Source organism: Lissotriton helveticus, chromosome 1_1 (assembly GCF_964261635.1).
Source record: "Lissotriton helveticus chromosome 1_1, aLisHel1.1, whole genome shotgun sequence".
Taxonomy (NCBI): Eukaryota; Metazoa; Chordata; class Amphibia; order Caudata; family Salamandridae; genus Lissotriton; species Lissotriton helveticus.
In genome coordinates this window covers 249,337,970-249,350,640 of record NC_136057.1, presented here as the reverse complement: position 1 = coordinate 249,350,640, position 12,671 = coordinate 249,337,970, and the positions used below count along the sequence as shown (strand labels likewise).

Below are 12,671 nucleotides of genomic sequence, written 5' to 3'. Positions count from 1 at the left end.
CGCTCGAGCACGTTTGAGTAATGGCTATAAAAATATATGCATAAATAAATATGTGACATTAAAAAATGGCATGTTTCATCAGTGCTTAAACAACATTGTCACTGGTCAGGCTGTAAAAAACATATAGGAAAAGTAAAAGTATAGATTGTACACTTTTATATAGATTTTTTTACCTTTACCAGCTACAGACTCCAAGGAGTTATGTTTATACTCAATAAAAATCCCTGCTCAACCTGATCTTGGCCCGAATGTGGCGTGAAAGGTGTGTAAAAACTGCTCGCAGAGCAGGACAGTGCCCTCAGGTTGGTAGATGTTTTCTTCTTCTGGCAGGATGGCCAGTTGGGGTGCACCTAGGAACATAATTAACTTCAAAACATCCTACCTGGTCATAAGTAAGTGTTAAGTGAGAGCTTAAAAGGCCCAGTTGTTGACCCCATAGTTGGGTAGGCACCAAACCCAGTGAAGGAAAGCTACCCCCAAAATCGATCTTGAGTGACCACAGAGGAAGAGACTGCTCAATACCCTGGCTACAAAGCTGGCTGGGCACAAAGGCTCTGCACAAGGCATTCCCCTATTTGGATTTTGGTAATAAGTTGCACTGTGAAATTATTTGCAGTAGGTCAAATCGGTACTGCTGCAAAAGTGTGTAGGTTTGTCCCTGGGAACTTTTACTCCACAGGTTAGGTTAGAGCTAGGAGTCCTCAATTCCCCCCCCCCACCCCAACCCCCATCCACTAGAGGGTGCCAGGCTTAATTGTGGCACCCCACGGCACCATCATCAGAACACTCTGGGCCTGGGGACTAACAGAAGAAGGACTGCACATGCTGATTGAGACCTGTAAGAGGACCTGAAGGGCTGCACATGCTCCCTCTTGTACCATGAAAAGACAGTGGACTACAAGGGTCAGTTGGCTGACCTCCAGTGTGGCTACAGGGACACAACAAGCTGAAAGAGGGTTTTTTCCTGAAGTTCCCAGCGGACCAGTATTAACTGGACCTGGACTGGACTCTGCATGGCACCCTGAGAGCCTCAAAATACTTCTCTTGAGGGCCTAGAGGCCTTAGACGGGTACTCCTGTAATTGATTGGGCACCAGAGAAAGTCTGAAAATGTCTGAAAAGTTGTCCTGCAGAGCTGCAGTGGTACTAGCCAGAAAAGGCTTCCGCCCTGCAGTTCTACAATGTTGGATTCATTTTTAGCTTGGTTCCCTGCACCTCCTAAAAAACAATTAAGTTCCATTCTGCCTTGGGACTTAGAAACATTTCAGCGAGAAATCGCCAGACAACCAGCAGGACCAACCTGCTTCAGGCATCTGGCTTTCGTTTCCATGGCAGTGACTACATTTTCAGCAGGGTCCTGCCCAGGGAGGCTTTATTTCAATGCAAAATTAACTAAGTTCCATTCTGGGTTGGTTCTTCAAAGAAATGTCAACGTTTGCTAAAAAAAAAAAAAGGGGCAATGCCGCCTTTTTAATAGGGATTTAGAAACATTTTGGACTTTTTGACTTCCAGACTTTCACCAAGACCTATCCACTTTGAGTATTCTACCCAGGCTCCATTCTGGTCAGCTTGCAATTGTACCTTGGTCCCACTCCACCACGTTCATTAGGTTACCTTGGGCGCTCTATTTTTCTTGACATCTTTCAATTGATACCTCTCGATTCCACTCATTGGCTATGTGTCATTCTGGTGCCTTTCTGGTTATTAAATTTTTCTCTATCTGTTATAAATTGGAGTAAGATTTTTATTTTGTTTGGGCCTTTGCCTTTTTAATTGTTTTGATACTTCTAAATGCTTTAAAAATGCTCTCTTTAAGTTAAGCCTGTCTGGTCTGTGCCAGAACCATCAGGGGTTGAGCTTAAGTTTAAACTATTGAAACCTTTGACTGGACCTAACAGACTAGTGTCTATCCTCTATCCCAACTAATACTTCATTTTCCTACAAGCCCTTCTTGAAAAAGAAAAATCTGGGATTTGTTCTCACTCTTCCACAAAGGTTCCCACTAACACAATGTTGTCGGTAGTTCTTTATTCATTGATGGTTCATTGTTTTTCTTATTTCCCTTCAACAGACCCTAAAAATTGGCTGCAACATCATGTTCCAACTCTTCATCCTCCTGCAGCTGGGAACCGCAGTGGCCGTCTTAGTCTTTGGATGGAAGGCACTGAGGAACGTCCAGCGATATGATCCAATGGTAAGGACAGCACTAGAGTCTCAGGGGAAAGGTTCAGGTCACAGAGCCTTACCTTCCCAGGGCTGGATAGTATTATATCTCTTCGAACGGTTGTTCCATGGCTTTGAGACATCCTCACAGAGGTCCTTGTTTGCTGACATGTATGTGGGAGCTTGCATGATGCAACACAATTCTGCACTGCACGCGCCCTCTTTTTTGCATCAAGTTAAATCATTTGCATTCTCACTCAATAACTCAAAACGTTAGTAAATAAAGACAAGAATCTTACTTTTTGATCTTGTGAACTGTGAGAGTGCCCCTGGGAGGAGGGTGAGAGCGTAGGCCAAGGGCTGGCAGTGGCACAACCACCCAACCCAACTGACATTACAAATTAATGTATTCGATGGGTTGGTGTGCATATCACATTCTATAGAAAAAAAAGAGTCTGAGAATGTAATAACCAAATGTTTGTCTATTGCTCTTGACCTAGGTTTGCCATAACGATACACACAGCCCATATAGGACTGGCTAGTTTTGGAGCTGTAACAGAAAAATGTCTTTCAAACCTAGTGTTGGATAATATAGGGCTCAGGGGCTCCTTCAGGGTCTGTCTAAAGCAAAACTAACTTGTAACTTAATCACAACCACAAGAGTCTTCAAATATCGATGTAAAAGCATCAAATGTGACCCAGTGTGAATGGGAGGAAGGTGGCAAACATTTTGTGGCAGCCCTGGGTTCAAGGGTAGATTGATAATATAATATGTCTTGTGACTGGGATTTAAGTGCTGCAGCATAGACCCTTCACTGTTGGCATAGCTTGGCTTCAGAGTTTTGCACTTGTACAGCAGCGCAGTGACTAACACACCGAGGCAGTCTTTCTCCCCAATTATAGGCTCGCCGTTGGCTATGGAGGCCATCGCTGCATGTTTGTGACTAAAGGATGATGTGGAACATTTCCTTTCTAAAGTTGGTTGTAATGTGTTTCTGCAGAGAGTAGGAAGTATGTCTGCACCGGGTCGGAATGATTCTGCAGCAGTGCTGGAGTCGCAATACCACATATCTGATAGTCATAGTAATAGCCATAGTCATAGTTTCTTGTATAGCGCACAGATCACCAAAGTTTCAAGGCGCTGATAGGATGGGTTGAGTACTGTGATCTTGGTTTGCACATGAGACCTTAAGGTCAGGCTGTTATAAGGGATCTGTAACAGAGCTATATCCCCATCCTCCTCTTTCATTACATATACACCAGGGTTTTCACTGTGAACAGGCTTTCACTTACAAGAATGAATGGGGCAGACTGGCTTTCAAGCTCTGGGACTGGAGGGATTAATCTGAATCTTTATCTCCAGAAGTAAATGGATTGGGTGCAGTCTTGCATTTCTAGTAGTGGATGATCTCAGGGTGTTTTCAAAGTGCAATAGAGTAAAAGATGGAGGCACTCTAGGCATTTAAGTCCATGGGCTGATTACACCTAATTTAGATTGGACCGGTGTCTTGGCTAAAGGTTACTGCATGGGCTGCTAACTCTGGGTCTGGAAAGATTGGACTCAGTATTACCGGGTGTAAATATCTCCCCAGTAAAACCTAGCTGGAGTTTCTTTGGAGCAGATTCTGCTGGCAGCGATGCAGTCTGGACCATGCCCATCCCCTGCAAGCATAACAGGGGAACTGGCAATGCAACCCCAAGACTCCAGTTGCTGCGGCTCGGGACAACCTACCCTCAACAGCAGCACATGCTCCATGCAAGACGCCTGATCCCCAGATCGCCTTCTGACATCCAGTGCTTCCACGCCCCGCCACTTGCCCATAGCAACAGTGGCAAGTGGGAGACTGCAGCCAGGGTTAGAGCACTGGCCCTGAGCTGGCCACCCACCTTGACAACAGCTCTCTGGCTGTGGCGTAGCGTGGAGGGGTGGAGGGGTCACCAGGAGCTGTTGCCTCAATTGCAAAATTTCTAAGGGAGCAAAAGTTTAAAAGAAAGTGTTGCGCCCATAACCCATGGACTGTTAGCACTTCCTGAGCGAAAGGTCCATGGGTTAGAGGACACAAAACTTTCTTTCAAACCTTTGCCCCAGGCCCTGGCAACCCACGCTACGCCGCAGTTCACGGGTATGCAGAACACCACCCTCCTCCTGACCATACCCTAACTGCCCCGGAGTCCGTTCCTCCAGCTTCCAGGACACCATCTGGTAGGCAGTAACCATGGTTAAAAAAGCGCCCTCACCAGAACACCAGCAATAGCTCCACCTTCAATACCTAAGAGTGGTTTATGATCTCCCAGACCACACAATACACCACAGAAAAGTATGTGGAGTTTGATCTGAAAAAACTAAAGGCTGGATCCCTATTCCGCTGTCCAGGACTGTTTAACTCTCACTTAAGTGGTGCAGCAGTTTTTAAATCAGGGCATATCTGGCGACGGAATAACACTGAAAATGCTGCTCTGCATTAAATGGTGAAGTTATTTTTTGTCCTGTTCAGTTATGTTCCTGTCGGAAATCTACCATTTTTTCAAACAGTTCTCTTTTAGGAAGTACATTTGCAATTTTCTTCATCAAAATAGGTGGTAATAAAACCTCTAGGAATGTTTCTTCTTTAGCTGTAATCAAACTTGCATGTTCAAGTGCAACATTTATTTTGTGGATTTTTTTTCTCTCTCACTTGTGTTAACTAAAACTTTACGGAATGAGCAATGTTTTGCAAGATCTTCATGAACTTCTTAGAAGCTATATTTGCCTTTCAAACACAACTATGCTAGGAGTAAGATACATAGTCTCATGCTTCTAAAGCTTGGTCACTGAAAGGTTTGATGGAGTGAATATACATTTTTTAAATTAAATTATTCTTTCTTCTTGCAGATCTGAAAATCATGAATTTCGACATCCCGTCTTGGCTTCTTGCGACAATACAATGAATTCTTCAGTATTCAGCCAACATTTCTACAGTGCCTTTTTGAAAGTGAAAATGTTCACATTCCCTGTTGGTTTCTGGCAATGTTACCTTTCATGTTAGTATCTAACTTTCATTTCTGCTGTGCCTTTTTGAGGATGTTTTGAAGGTGACACCTGATGAAGGACAAAGAAACTGATTGAAAGACAGCAGAAATACCACACAGAACTCATTAAACTATTGTTTTGTACTAGGTGCAAGTGCTTTTTGACAATATGGGCACAACAGGAGCTTTATAGTAGTTAGCAACAAACCTTTGTGAGCCCTACATAGAGGTCTTATGTTAGTGTTCTGTAGAGAAAGATTTAAACTTGGTGTCCGCCACATGGTGTGCACTGATTGATGGGTATATAATATCAACCTTTTATATTTTGCTTCTAATTTTTTTATTCCAGAAAAACTAATTATGTATTCCTTGCATCTTTGCCTGTGAGAAGAAAGCTTCAACATCTAATCCCACTCTTACAAACTTGCAGTGTGTTATGAAGGTTAAAGACTTTTTCCCAGACTATATGCTCCCATTGCCTCTAATTCATAGGTCATATCCATCCCCTTTCACTTTGCTCACCGAATGACAATACCGTCACTCAGAGGTAGAAGACTCACCCTCCCACTGGTTACCCAATCCCAGGGCCTTTCCCTGAGAGGGGAAGAACACACCCTCCTATTCAAGTTTTCCGGTCCCAGTGTCACTGATATGAAAAATTAAACTGGTGCCTTAATTCACCTTGTCCAACGCAATTTGCCACAAAGAGATTCAACTATTGAGCCTCAAAAAGCTTTAATTGGAGATGATGGTTTACTTTAGCCTCAGTTCCTTCCATCTAGAAACAATGTATGTCACAGGACAGTTTACTCTTTTCATTTTACCCTTAACTCATCCAGATTCATTTTTCCACTAGGAGGACCAGTCCTACTGCTGTTCCAGTGCCTACTCCTGGCTGACTGGTTAATTCCCTCACCGGATATAGTCAGTCATTGGGAGGGTGACACCCATCACTTGAGGAGCTCTCATTATGATAGTTCCACATTAAGTGATAGTCAGATAAAGATTTAAAAACCTATCCACCCCATCCCCACACCAAACTGTAATATCAACAGCTTCCTAAAATTTGCTAAAGTACCCATATCTCTAAAACACGCTTTGATTGCTTCAGTGGTTAAAACCTACACTAGGATTTAAAATCCCAGTATGTTATGTTAGTCTACATAATGCTATGTCAGGTAAAAATGCACTGATACCGGAGGTTTCCTGGAGCTTAAAAATAAACTTGGAAAAACAAGCCTTGTATTTTGGTGAACTGTGCAGTTTGCAGCTTTTTTTCTAGACATCATCGGCATTCATTCCAAGTGAGGCGGCTCCAAAAGTTTATTCATAGCTTTTCTGCTAAAGGGCAAAGGTACTGCATCCAAGGCGTTGTTGCTGATATGTCTAGGAGACAACAAATTCCAAGTGAAGAACTCTGATTTGCAGATGCACTTCCAGTTTGTTCTCAAAGAAGGAAGAGCACCTACCATAAATTGGTCAATAAACAGTGACCAATATCTTAAATAGAACTTGGACTTTCTTTGGTAGTTAGTGAGGCTGTTTCAAAAATAATTATACCATCCAACCATCTTGTACTAGTGACCAAAACTTATGATGTTTCATTTCTTGAAGCTTTCTCGATATTTATTGTGGTAGATCCCAGAGTAGAACATTGCCACCGTCCAGCAACTCTTCCGGCATGCGAAAAGTCTACGACGAGGTTGATTTATTAGTCACAAGGCATCCTGACCAATGGGATTCCTTCCGTTGGACGTCGGCCCTCCCCAACTAAAAACAAAAAAAAAAAGTACTGCCACTGAAGGATTACAGGTGCCATTAGTGGATTTCCAAACTTGGTATCATGGGTCGTTATAGTTTCTCTTTACAGTGAGACAAGATGGAGGTGAGTAAATAGCTGTAGACCAAGGATGTTAATATTTGACCCAAGGGGACAGGATCTATGCCAGATTTGCAGTGTAGTCACATAGATGCATATGATAACCACTTGTAGGTAAATTTATCTTGTCAAGAATCTCACTTCCCTGGAACTATGTTGGACACATTAGTTACTCCAAGGCAGTAATTCTATGTGACAACTCACAAGCATTCTCAGAACACATTGCTCAGAAGACCTTCCAGCAACCTTTGGATCCAGTTTAGCACTCGCCCTCTCTCCACTACATTTAATGCTGGTGAGCACCACTGGGCAATTTAGTCCTTTCTTCTTCTCTGTCCATTATGCAGTGCTCCAGTGCATTGTGGCTATTACCCAGAAAGAGGAGCACAGTGAGAATCACACCTGGCTACTTGCGTTTCAACCATGCACCAACAGCTGTCACAACCAGCTTTAATTCAACAAACAAAAGACACAATTATTCTTTGTGACCGCAGAAGCCAAACAAGCATTTAAAAGAATAAAAGTACTGTGGTTAGCATGCACCAATATGCACTGGCCTCCAATTAATTTGCGCATCCATCAAATCCGCATATTTCTGACAGAACCCACCATCTCATTCCAGACCCATGTAAAGAAAACACAATGAACATGATTTATAACTGTAGTATATTAAACCCTTTTCCCTAACCACCTTAACACCCGCTTCCCAAGCACTGATCTTATTGTGCCATTAATTCTGCAATTTGCTTCCAGAGGGTCTACAAAATCAAGCATCCACTTGCTTAATATGACACAGAAGCCACCTGCCAGTGGAATACCTGGAACATAAAGACCCCTGAGCTCCACAAACTCATCCATCTCCCCATCCAAACATGTCCTTCTTTTCATTGGATCCCTGCTTATCTGACAGCAATGCTAGTCTTTGAGGCTCTCTGGTGCTCCTCTGGAGATCTCCCTTCGCTCACTCCCTCAATACCAAAGAATCCTGCAACATGCTGGAAGGCGATCTTTCTTAATCTGTACCCCCAAGACAGTGGACCGCGCTCCCCTTTGGGCTGCGAATAATGGCCATTGTGATTCAGGTTCCGAGGCAATGGAAAACACCTATTTTTCTGTCGCATTTAACTTCCCCATGTGCGCCAGTCACATTTAGTCAGTTTCCATGCCCAGATACAACTTTTACCTTAATTATGTGTGAATATACATGTATTAAAAGAGACTAACCATAAACCGCACTAATACAAAGATCTATTGCTCAATATAGTAAATGTAAATAAATGCTTGTCACGGAGAGTTTTTGTTTCCCTTTGCTGCTAAGTCCATCCTCATTACTTGTGTTTGTGATCTAAAGGCTGTTCTCCATCCTAGTTCTGGCATCTAATAGTGAGGGACAAACAACAAATATGATTTGGATGTCAGTGGAAGAGAAGGATGCGCTCTTTACAACAGTTACCCAGTGTACTTCGAGCCACTGGAGGAGAATGGCAAGTCCCTGCCCCCCCCTCCCTTTGACCAGTCTACATTTGTGTCCCTAGAGGTCAGTCTAGTCTGGTCCCCTCTTTGGCAGACTCCAATGCATTTACTTTGTGGTTAAGACTTGATGTAAAGACCTAATGTACAAATGGCTTGTGTGATTGCAAAGTTTTTGAGCCACACCGAATCACAGACTTTGATTCAAAAGCACAAGTACCAATGCGCAAAAAGAATTTTGAACGTTGGAAACATCTTGCCAGCCATTTCCAACTCTCAGATAGGAGATGCCGTGAAACTGGTGTTCCTGTATTTGCGAACCACCGTGCTGGTTTGTGACCACAAATATAGTCCTAAGCCATTCAGAGGTTACAGACACCCGACTTGGGATCACCACCAATTTGCAAAGTGGAATGTGAATGCTGGAGTACAGACTCGGGGTGGGAGTGAAGGGACCACTGCATGCTCCCCTGATGACTTTCGTTACATGTAAACGACCTAGGAGAGCAGCTCTGCCCCCTAAGGGACAGGGCTGCTTGAAAGATGCTCACGTTAGGAATGTGAATGTAGGGTTTGAGTAGGTCTTCTGTCCTTCACAGGCCTTCATCACTTCATTCGCAGAGGTGTGCACACTGCCTCACAGTTATTAATGAGGAATGGCGTCTCACGGCCTCATGCTTAATACACCGGGTCCTGAATTACTTTAATCAGATAATCTGTCAAATGGGACCTTAAGGCTTGTAGTTGTATCACTATTCGGCCAGTTCCACTGAACGTCACTGAGTGAATGAGCTTTGAATAATATCCCTTGAACTTTTAGTAATTAATAGGACACCTATTTCTGCTTTTACAGTGCTTATTGTAGATGACACTTAGTGCTTTCTGTTATCCTCTGGTCGCATCCTGTAGCTTTATTGGGTGAGCACTATTCCTTTCACCTTCTTAATTGCTTCCCTGGCCTGGTGCTAAAAACAGAATACCTGCTCCTTGTGTCTTCGCTTTCCAGCCCAGAGCCTATCTTCTTGTCGTTGAAGACTTCTTCATATTACCTACTTGATCCATTGGCAGAGCCTGTTGTTGAGCAGTAAAGATCTCTTTCTGTTACACTCTAAATGTAAACCCAAAGGCGTCATTGGGAGTTGGAGGCTTGTTTCTCATGTTCTCGTTACATCTATGCTAAGGAGTGTGAAGGAGAAGGTTGAATTCCCAAAGATAATTTTCTCATCCGCCTTATGAAACAAAAAGAAACGATTTGCATTAGCACAACCTCAGATTTAGCATCAATTCTAGTGTAAGCATTTCAACTTCTTAGTTTTACATGATTAGTTCTGATGTTGCCACTTCCCCAGAATTTATGTGGCTAAAAATGATGCTATGGTCAGAATGAGTGGATTTTGACTCGGTGGCGAGTGGTCACATTTCAAGGTGAAAGGCAGCATCAGAGAGAAATCTTGGATGGATGAATAGCTGAACAAAGCAAGTGCAATTTAATAACCAATCAACACTCAAAAGGAGTGAATGAGGTAATATGGTCAATCAGTAAATGAGCAAATGATGTGCATTAATTAATATCAGAACACCAGAACGATGAACGCTCAATTGAAGACAATAGAGCGTCTCATACCAAAAATGGCTGATGAAGATATTCTGCTCTAACATTCCAATGTTTTTTCTTCTGTTTCCCCTTATTTAATTTAGCACACACTGTACTCAGTGGATGGAAGTATCTAATAGCACAATAGCCCTTCTGCTTCTGGCTATGCTCCATGTTTAACACCCTCACCCCTGTTATAGGCCCTTGTCTGCAGCTCAAGCCTATAACTCAGGTTCAGGACGTTTAACAACCATTAAAGACCTTCTAAGCCAGCTATAATGCTTTCATATATATGTATTCATATATATGTATCTCCCAAATAATACCACACTTTTGGGCAGATGGAATGTTTCTAAACAAATCAGGAAGGCAGTTAACCTACTGAAACTTTCTGTATCCATTTAGAGATGACATCCTGACCTGTGGCCATAATATGTGTGTGCTGTGTGCACCCTCAACTGAGTATGCCAACAGCAGACGGGCAGAGAGTGGCATTTTGTATTTAAAAATTCCACTGTCCCAAGAGCAGGTGTAAAGTAGCTCCTAGGACTACCACTGCATTGAAAGGCAGTTCGATAATGCATATTCAGAATGACCAAAAGCACACTAAGAAGGTGGCCAAACTCACCCTAAGTCCCAAGCATCCAGCAGTCGGGGTGGGGTCGGGAAGTGAAGGACACTTTGAGCCACATCAAATGTGCAGAACATTTATTTCACCATCTAATGGCCTATTTGCCCCTGTACCTCCTCCTGTAAAACTACACAGGATCAGTGGCAAATGTGTCCAATCTGTCACATGGGCCTTGCCCTAATACAAATGAAGCAATGCTGCCTTAAGATAGTGTGGGTCAAAACTTGCACATGCATGGTCCACATTACACAAGAGCTTACATAAGTGTTTGCGACCACTTTTGTAATACCATGGTGCAGAAAACAGGCGCAGATGCCGATTAAATCCTTAGGGGCACTCTGAAATATGATCCATTTCTCTGGAAGCTATGGAGTATACATATATCATCCCGTAAATAATAGTTGGCAAACCAACACAAATCTGTGCTCTGGATCAGTAACTCTACTGACATATGGATGTGTATGTTGAAGAGACCTTTGGATTGTCTCATGGAACAAACAAGCCTCCGTTTCTACAATGATATTTCAACAATTACATGGGAAGAGTAGATAAGAAAGACCAGGTATTTCGGCCATTCAACACGAGTCGTAAAGCTCACACTTGGTATAAGAAGCTAATTACCCAACTAATGCTGTTGGCAACATACAATGCATATGTTGTTTACTGTAGGACCACCAAAGCAAGACTATTGTCTTTCCTTGACTTTCAGTTGACCTTCATCGAAAGTCTTACTACTGAAGAAGCAGTAGCCTCCACTTCATCTGATGTGGAAAGCGTGGTAAGGCTTCAGGATCAACACTTTGCCGACCACATAGGTAGAACCCTGGGAAAGACTCACCGTGTTGTCATTGCAGAGTTTCCTCTGAGCAAGAAAAGAGGCAGGAGACTCTTTGTTACTGTTTTTGGAAAAGGGGGGTGGTGATGGACAGAGTTTCTGAATGATGCAGAATACTCTTACCAAGTCAAGAGATCATGGTTTTAATCCATCACCGTTTTTTAGCTCAATGCACCATCCCAGCTCAGAACCTGGCTATATGCAAATTAGTCTGTTCCTGTCCCAGTGTCCCCAGGAGGTTGTTTCCTTCCCAGTATAAGAATTGGCTTGGTAGTTTGGTTTGCCCTGTTCCCATCATGCACTGGGACAGGAACAGACCAATTTGCATATAGCCAGGTTCTGAGCTGGGATCTTGCAGTGAGCTAAAGAACGGTGATGGATTAAAACCATGATCTCTTGACTTGGTAGGAGTATTCTGCATCATTCAGAAACTCTGTCCATCACCACCCCCTTTTCCAAAATCGATTTTATCCACACTATGTGTGGGAGGGTATACTCAGACGTGAGTCCCTTGCTCATTGCACCATCAGGATTCAAGCAAGCCGGGCCGACGAAGGCTGTGATGCCAGAAACCGGTCCCCGGAAGCTTGTTTCCTTCCCAGTATAAGAATTGGCTTTGTAGTTTGGTTTGCCCTGTTCCCATCATGCACTGGGACAGGAACAGACTAATTTGCATATAGCCAGGTTCTGAGCTGGGATGGTGCAGTGAGCTAAAAAACGGTGATGGATTAAAACCATGATCTCTTGACTTGGTAGGAGTATTCTGCATCATTGAGAAACTCTGTCCATTCACCACCCCCTTTTCCAAAATCGATTTTATCCACACTATGTGTGGGAGGGTATACTCAGACGTGAGTCCCTTGCTCATTGCACCATCAGGATTCAAGCAAGCCGGGCCGACGAAGGCTGTGATGCCAGAAACCGGTCCCCGGAAGCTTGTTTCCTTCCCAGTATAAGAATTGGCTTGGTAGTTTGGTTTGCCCTGTTCCCATCATGCACTGGGACAGGAACAGACTAATTTGCATATAGCCAGGTTCTGAGCTGGGATGGTGCAGTGAGCTAAAAAACGGTGATGGATTAAAACCTTGGTA

General features: G+C 43.3%; 1 protein-coding gene across 3 annotated transcripts in view; it reads left to right on the top strand.

Moving 5' to 3' along the window:
- LOC144790226 (membrane-spanning 4-domains subfamily A member 12-like) overlaps positions 1-6,416 on the top strand; it is a 122,094-nt gene extending 115,678 nt beyond the window's left edge. For all 3 annotated transcript variants that reach the window (XM_078665358.1, XM_078665356.1, XM_078665357.1), the window contains 2 exons: positions 2,071-2,193; positions 5,035-6,416. In XM_078665358.1, coding sequence (XP_078521484.1) covers positions 2,071-2,193; positions 5,035-5,040 — 129 coding nt within the window. In that variant the 3' untranslated portion in view covers positions 5,041-6,416. The remainder of the gene's footprint in view (positions 1-2,070; positions 2,194-5,034) is intronic.
- Positions 6,417-12,671: the final 6,255 nt, after the last annotated feature.